At 50.8% G+C, this 8,575-nt stretch overlaps 1 protein-coding gene across 1 annotated transcript; it reads right to left on the minus strand.

Annotated features, from left to right (window-relative positions):
• Nucleotides 1-244: 244 nt before the first annotated feature.
• LOC100905637 (glucose dehydrogenase [FAD, quinone]) lies at nt 245-3,077 on the minus strand. The gene is made up of 7 exons (XM_003745530.1): nt 2,867-3,077; nt 2,319-2,723; nt 2,061-2,178; nt 1,619-1,884; nt 1,110-1,538; nt 624-1,004; nt 245-514 (listed from the first exon to the last, which is right to left on the minus strand). The coding sequence occupies exons 1-7, from the start codon at nt 2,991-2,993 to the stop codon at nt 444-446; spliced, it is 1,797 nt and encodes a 598-aa protein (XP_003745578.1). The 5' UTR covers nt 2,994-3,077; the 3' UTR covers nt 245-443.
• Between the last annotated feature and the right edge of the window lie 5,498 nt (nt 3,078-8,575).

Genomic DNA, 8,575 nt, shown 5'->3' on the forward strand with positions numbered 1-8,575 from the left:
CGGAGCAGACTAAAACATCACCCAGGAATCATTCAAAGCACGACATCCACATTCGCTCGATCTGCGTGGATGCGAATGCTTCAACGATGAGCTTGGCACCGATGACGACTGGGCTCTTCGACCGCGACTAGGGGGCGAGATACATCGACCGGTTAGCCTCTCGATCGCCCTGTTTTGAATGAAGTTGAATCCGAATGGCTGAGTATTGGGAAGAGGTCTGGGTATGAGTTATCTCGACTTTATCACCATGATATGTGAATCCTTTTCCCATATATTACATCAGTATATTGGTCCCTCCCCGAATTGATCGATTGTTTTGTATCTACAATATACAAGATGAACAAAGTCTCCCGTTGCTTGCGCCTGGAGCTCATGCGTGCTGAATGCTCTCGGAACCGTGCGCGAGATTTCCACGGTTCTGAGAGACGTTTCGACCGGACCCTCTAGGGGTTGTCCTCCTTGATCATGTCGGCGGCTTTCTCGGCGATCATGATTGCCGGCGCGTTGGTATTCCCTATGGAGCGGAAACGGGTCTTCGTAAGAGCTACTTCGAATCTCTCCGACCTCATTGGAATTTCATGGAGTACATCTTGAGGGCGAGCTCAATCAGAGTCGGAACTCACCAGACACAATTTTCGGCATGATCGATGCGTCGACAACACGTAAATTTCTCATGTTCTTGACGCGCAGTCTGGGATCGACGACCGCGGTCGGATCGTTCACCGCTCCCATTTTACATGTTCCCACCGGATGGTAGAGCGTGCTAGTGTAAGTGCGGGCGACGCATGCCAGATATTCGTCCGAGTACAGCTCGTAACCTTTGCATTCCGGGAAAGGTATATCCCAAAGCGTCGTGCCATATCTTCGGAAAGGCGGAGTTTTGATCAGCTCCATGCAGATCTTGATGGCTTCGACCATCGAGAGGATATCCTCTGGCGCTGTGAGATATTTCGGGTCGATGAGCGGGTGTTCGTAGGGAGATCTCGACCGCAGTTTGATGTAACCTGAAATCCGAACGTCGATTAGTAGCGAGCTGCGATTGCTCTCGAAGGATGAGTCTGAGCTCAAATCAGAAGGGAATCGAGGTTCGTACGGATCGGGTCACTCACCGACAGACTTCGGCCGCAGCATCACAGGATACAAGGAAACAGTATCCTCGTAGTTGTGTGGCTCGTACACGGATTCCCAAAGGCGTTGTTGGAGCCCGTTTGCGATTCGCAGGGTCTGACCACCGTCGGAAACTGGAGATCCCGATGCGAAATGAATTTCAAAATCTGGCCAGTCCTTCTTCGGATCGGCGTACTTCGTTTTGATGAAACCCAATCCTTCCACGCCTCCGAGGAGAGTTAGTGGTCCGGTAGCGTTGCCCTGATATGTTCGCAGAAGGTCCATGGTGAAGACTCTCGATTGTACAACGGAAACGGGGTCTCTGACCAGGAAGTTGACCCCTCCGGCAAATATGTGGTCCTGGAGATTCAGACCCACGGGGAGATCTTCGATGCACTCAATGCCGTGCTCGGCGAGGTGTTCTCGGGGGCCTGTAATGTGGACGCAGTCGCTCAGACCGTGTTTGTCGAGGGAATCGCTGATATTTTTCGAAACCGAGGGGATCACTCACCGATGCCTGAGAGCATTAGTAGCTGGGGTGAGTTGACAGCACCAGCGGACACGATAACTTCTCGGTTCACGTAAACCAGGGTCGGGACACCGAAACGATCGAAAGTCACGGATTCGACTCGTCGAGTATGCTTATTAATGTTGAGTTTAGTGGCCGTCGAAAACAACGATATGTGGAGGTTCGGTCGCTTCAAGACTGGTTCCAAGAAGGCTCTGGAGGTTGAGAGCCGCGCTCCACCTCGGATCGTGCCTTGCGGTACCATGAACCTGAATTCCCGAACAGAGAGCGAATAATTAAAATTTCCATCCTAAACACGAAGTACTGAACACGAAATTTTCCGGAACTTCTATGAATTCCTGCCAAGGCGGGGGCAGAAAGAAGGGGAGAGTGGGGGCGAGGGAGAAGGTTGGGGGAGGGCAGAAGAATTCGTTAAAATACTCACCCCGTACACTGAGCCCCGTTGGTGTCGGTCGAGGGATATCCGAGGTATTTTCCAGCGTCCACAAAAGCCTGCGCGAGTACCGTTTGGTATTTTGGTCTCTGTACGGTAAGATAACCACCTGGAAATTTCGAGTATCGTTATATTAGAAGCCTCATCACATGCCATGAGTCTATCCTGTCTTCCCGAACTTTTTCCAGAATGAGATCCTCATGATCCGCCTTAGGTCGACTGGTCGATTTGCGAGACTGGGAACCTCACCTTTTCCATGCCATCCGTTGTCTTTGATGTCCGGATCTCTGTTGTCCTCACTTTTGACGAAATATCTGAATACGTCGTTCCAAGACCATCCTTCGGCACCATGAGCTGCCCATTGATCGTAGTCTTCGTGACAGCCACGCACGTAAAGCATGTAATTCAAAACACTGCATCCTCCGAGAACTTTGCCTCGGGGCCAATAGCTCTGGCGATTGTCCAAGCCGAAGCAGGCTTTCTCTTGCGGCACGGTTAGATATTTCCAGTCGAGAGCAGACTTCTGCAACGTGGCCGCGAGGATTGGCACGTCCGACAACTGGTTTTCGGTACCGCCGCTCTCGATCAGGAGCACGCTCACTTTCGGGTTTTCGCTCAAACGACTCGCTACCACTGCGCCGGAGGATCCTCCACCTGTATCCGGAAACAATTCATAATTGAGGAGAGCCCCAAGGCGCTCCTTCGTTCGGGACGTCGCTCGCTCCGGAAGGAACTCGATGTCTCCCAATGAAGGGGAAATCTTAGGCAGAGAAGCTGAGAAATTGAAAGCCACTCACCGATCACCACGTAGTCGTAATTCAGATTCAGAGCATTCTGTTGAAACTCTATGTTCTCGTCGGCGAGTCGCGAAAACATCCCGGCCAGGAGCGGCATCATCCGAAGAACAATAGAGCGTGTTGCCATACTGGCGAACGTAAGCCTGTTCGCAGTTCAGTTCGGTTTCGAATCACCAACGAGCCTTCGTTCCTCACAGCTGTAGATGGTTTCCTCCACGTCGAATCTCCGTTCGTATACAAAGGAGAAGCTGATGGGCACGATGCGCGCCACACGTGCACGTTAGAAAGCTTGCACAAAAGGATCTTTTCGGAGACCAGAGGATCGGGGTGAGAGTGCCACCCTTGAAATGAGCCTTCATCGATTGAATTTTCTTGACCTCCTACATAGAACCTCTGTGGAGAGACCCCTGTGTATTCAGGGGAAGGTCGCTCTTGACCGGTTCTCTCCCCCTTTTTTCATTGACGTCCTCAGTTTCTGATTGCATTGCATGGTTCCCAAGAGAGCAAAGTCATTTATAGTTTCACCGATGCCCGTAGAAAATCGTTGGTGTTCTCGTAAACGATCCTGAAAAGCATGCTCGGAACGGAAGGCGATCGGGTGCCGCAGGTGATTCTCCGTCTGAAAATCGGTCGGACACTGATTTCTTGGAGGGAGCTTCACATCGAGGGACCCCCACTCTCAGGATTGAGGGTTGTCTCGCTCCGGTTCTTCGACGTTCCGAGTTCGAAAAGCGAAGCTGAGGAACCGCACGCGCAATGAAAAAAATGATGCGTGGCTCGCCTCATCGTAACCATCACCCGGTCCTCTGGTCCCGTCGAGCTCCAAGAAGCCGGAAACCCAAGCAGGCGAAGAGGGGCATTGATCAAGTCATCAATTGCGAAACTGGGTACTCAATCTTTCTCGGATGCTCCACAATTTCGAGAAGGACGTCTCTCTGTGAAGCCGAGCGTCGATTCTGCTGCAGTGAGCGATGAACCGCGTTTTCTGCTCATTCGAGCCTCCGACAACGAGCCTCGATCACGCGAGCTCCTCCAGGGTGTTTGTCTCAGAGTTCTTTTTTTTAGTTTCCTCATCATTCGTGTCTGTTCATATATTCATTCAGCTGAGACCATAGTCGAGTTGTTGAGTTTCTCTCATGTCATTGCCGATAAACATGAAAAGTAACACGGGGACCGGCCTTGACTTCGGAGCGAGCCTCTCATCTATGGATGTCCTAGGTATCTCAAGATTAGCCCGAATCAGGAGGGCAGGCTGGACGACTTCAAAGAGCGACGTTTGAAGACGCGATACCATGTCCCATTCGTTCCAACAATACGCCGAGAGTGTTCAGGAAAATTCTCCCGGAACGTTCTGCCCGATCCGGAACCTCCTTGAAAGGAGGATCCCAGCTCGCCGTCTCGCCTTTTCTCATCTCTGCTCCGCGGGTACTCTGGCACACGGAGGGGTAAACACTCTCGGGAGAGGCAGATCCCCCGAGAGACCGGACCGTAGAAATTCGGTATCCCAAACCCTGTGTTTGAGACCTCGCGGGTCACCGCTGATCCCTCTCCGATCGATTGCCGGGGTCTCTCTCTCGAGAGAGAGCGAGAGACACATCACTCCGAGGCTCCGATGTGTCCTCCTCACGCTTAACCTGCCAAAAATTACTCAGCTGTTCACCGAAATATATCCCTTGACTCCGAGCATGATTTGCTTTTCCATCGATATGTTCGCAGAGAAATCAGGAGCTGGTAATGGACTTCTGCATCAATTCGGTTGGGCTCGTAGAGCCTCGAGTGTTTGGCTTCTTCTTCGTTTCGGTGTTCCTTGATCAAAAATGAAGCAGAAAATTAAAACATCAAGCCGTCCGCCGTCCGAGTGCCGTTCATCGCACGTCTTCCCATCCTCCGGCTCTCATCTCTCCTCGTTTCGCATTCAATCTCACGCTCTTCCCACTAAAGACGTATTTTTCTCATAATTATCGTCGCCTGCATCGAATCGAATCGGGGTGAAATGAAGTAAACCGAAAAGGAATAAAATAGAATGAAGTGAGTGGTCGTCAATGCGTTACGCCTTCGATCTTCTCACCATAAAACATTCAAATTGCGTATGCTCCAGCAGTCGAAAGATCGATGCGAGCATAGAATGAAATAATCGAGAGGGAGAATTTATATATCGGCGATTAATTAATTTTCTACACGGCTCCGTCCACACGATATTCGTTGGAGCACTTGATGCCCGAATTTCTAATTTTGGATTCGCCTCGGAGCCGCGGGAGAATCCGCCGTTAGCATGGTCATCGCTCTCGGATTTCTAGATTGGAACGCTTCAGAACTTCCCGTCTCAAACTATCATAGGATGTGGATAGGAAAGAGGCAACTATCATAAGTTGAGTAACCAAGACCGACAATACATATAGCCTCCGAGCACCACTCCTCCCGAAACGTCTTCCTCGGTAATTAAATAGCGGCGCCAGATTAGATAAAATTAGGCATCTGCATGAAAGACTCCCAGAAATGGGAAAAAAATTCGAATGAAAAATGACAAGAATAACGACGGACTCGGTAACACACATCAGATGCATTTGAATATCTCGAAATTAAATCTTAATGGAGATAATCATCCTGAGCCAAGAGCTCGCTCATATCTCTCTACCTTTGAGTCAGCGAGACCCGAAATCAGGCGACTTTATTCCCCCGGAATGCGCTTCACATCCTCTCTGTATTGCGATACGAGGATTCCTTATTTTTTTGATGGGTAATTATCATTTGACGGAGCAGCCGAAACTTCCATGGTGGAAGATCTCTCGAGGGTGAAAATTCTCCAGAGATCATCAGCAATGAATCCCTATCCATTCGATCCAGGTTTCGTATTTCATACGGGTCGCTGCAAACACTTCGCTCGCTTCAAGCTCCTGGAACATTTTAAACCGGAGAACATTGTTCCGCCGAGACCGGCAACGTCCCAATTCGATTAAGTGAGACATCTTCCGCCACTGTGCTCCTCGCGATCCCTGCGGCCGCCAGCGATTTGAAGAAATAGAAGGAGTCGATATGAGGCGAGAAAAAGAAAAATGAGAGACAAAGAGAGGCCAACATCTAAAAAGAGGGAGTGACCGAGCGAGGCGACCACTGAATAAATTGGATTTTGAACTTCTTCTCTTCTCTGTTGCCATCCACCATCCAACGGATGAGGAATAGAGACACACGAAAGAGAGATAATCGCGACGAGAAGTGCTGTTGGAAGAGACCGGGAAGGATACCGACACGGGCCGGCGTCGTTCGCGGCAATCGAGCAAAGTATACCGAAAGCTGCTGTCGGCTTCAGGCCGGCGAGCCGACTGGTCGTTCAGACACTCGGGAGAGGGACCAGAAAACAAATTAAAAATTAGCACCTAAATTTTAATTGAGAAAGCGACAAAAACGAAATTGAAGAGCAGCGTATCCATCCATTCTTCTTTTCCGCTTCCCTCGTCCATCGCATCGCGCGCGTACTTTCCCCTCTGTATCTCTTCCCGGGGAGCGGAATGGGATGACTTTGTTCCCGAGGCTCCGACTGTGAGTACCACAGATACCTGTACATAAGATCTTCCATCTAAAGTCCGCCATTCACGAAGTCTATAACTCCGTTCTGACGTCGCGAGACCGCATTCAATATCCGCCCCCGATCGAAAGCGGATCGCCCTTATTTTCGATTCCTTCAGTCTCCTATTTGAATTTGAGAACTGGGGTATGATCTGACGTCAGTCGAGGAGGTTCTTTCCACGTAGGTATCTTAGAGATCCGGTGTTGGCATGGGCGTACGTATCGATCAGAATCTCAGACTCCCTCAGAGCCTTGAGGGAATAATTCATATGAGCGATAGCGTATTTCCGTCTGGATGAGTACTGCGAGATTACACATCTGACGTCAAATGGTCCGCCTCAATCAAGGTCGGACGCATCGACAAGTGTTGTCAAACCCCGAAGAAGACGGACATGGCTCCACGGCTTTCGGCTGGCTCAGGGCTCAATCGATGAGCATGAAGTCTGCGCGTGTTGTGGATCGCACACGTCGCTCCGTAGATTCCGACCGTGACGTACCGACCGGATCGCTCCGTCTTCTTCCAGCGTGTGGGTCTTCGTCGGAGGTGCGAAGACTTCCGCGGATTCATTCAAAGCATATCGGTCCTGTTCTTGCGCGCCCCGATTCTCGAGTATCGCTGATCCCCTGGAGTTCAATGCACATTCCCGTGGAAGATCTCCCCGACCACAGGTCACCGGTCGCGACTCGTAGGGCGCACGAGGAGGAGACGTAATCGAATTTCGGAAGGACGAAGAACGAAGATCGGATGTCCTCCGCGGATCGGAGGCACCGCCCGATCATCGGTCTGTTTCACCAGACGAAAGAAATTGGATTGGGAACAGAGAGCGAATTTATTCGAGAGGCGGAACGAGCTAGCCTGCATCATCGTTGGAATGCCTCAATCTCAGGCAAGGCAACCTTGTGGGGGAGTCGGTCCAGTCCCTCTCTCTCGACTCTGTCTCTGGCGTCTCCCTCGGTTATATTGGAAAACGGGATGTCTTACACAGATGGAGCACGCAATCGCCGGCGGCGATGCTGTCCATGGGCATTAATGAGCAATCTGTTCCATGAGCGGCTCATCATGCAGTCCCACAAGTGGACGGGATTGGTTCAGTACCTAGATCTGGCTCACGACTCCGGCGATTCCCCGACAAGGTTCGACAAGACTCCATCGATCGCTCTCAGTGCTTGATACTGAGCGACAAGCTTCGGTGGTGAGGGCTGGATTTCGCTGCTGGCGGCGGCAATTTGAGCGCGAAAACCATTTAGTTCAGCAACGTTTTAATTAAATTGTGTGAGAGAAATAGCCGGCCGCGAGAGAAGAAGAGTGAGACAGGAGCCGTGATGAAGGAAGCTCATGGGAGCGAGAAAGCGAGAGGTTTCAGTCAAGCCATCTACTCACAAACTGTTAGTCATGAACCGAAGCACAAATGAGGTCGGCCGTAGGCTCTCCGCGGACCACAGCGGTAGATCCAGCTGAATAGATGAACTTGAATCATTTTTCAGAGATGCATCATAAGAGGGACCGCGCGATGCTTCACGGATAGAGATCCGCCGGTCATGGACGAAGGTCTGAGGGAGGCAGCACCGAGATTGGACGTACACTTATTTTTCATCAATATGAAGGAATCGAGCTCGTCCATCTAAAAACGATTCCATCGCAGAGCTCGGGGCTGGAATCGAGAGCGTCGCGATTATTACCAAATCATCCCAGAACACGGTCGCCGGAAGCGGCAACGAGATGGTCAGGAAAAGAGTATCTCAGGACGAGGATGATTTGAGACGGATATGCTCAGTTATGCACGAGCGCATCTTCGAGACTTCACAATGGACATTCGCTCAAGAATGCAACAGAAACGCGAGATTCATGTCCCTACGGTAGTTGATGTGATGGTCATATGATCATCCCAGGACCGACTTAGAGTCCAGCGTGATGGGGCTTCGGGCGTCCTAGCATTTTCTCAGGCAGTAGCTTGACTCCGGAGAACGAGGAAGAGGTTCCGCTGGAAAATATTCGTCCTTACGAAAGCACTTCGAGAGGAAAGATCCTTTCAACACTATTTCAGGGTCAATTTCGTCAGTCCTCCTCAGAATACGCTCCGGTCAGACAAACATCATGCGATGTGTACACTATACTCAGGGCCCCTGACTCGGGGCTGTTTCGCG

Source organism: Galendromus occidentalis, unplaced genomic scaffold (genome assembly GCF_000255335.2).
Source record: "Galendromus occidentalis unplaced genomic scaffold, Mocc_1.1 scf7180000077484, whole genome shotgun sequence".
In the NCBI taxonomy this organism is placed as follows: Eukaryota; Metazoa; Arthropoda; class Arachnida; order Mesostigmata; family Phytoseiidae; genus Galendromus; species Galendromus occidentalis.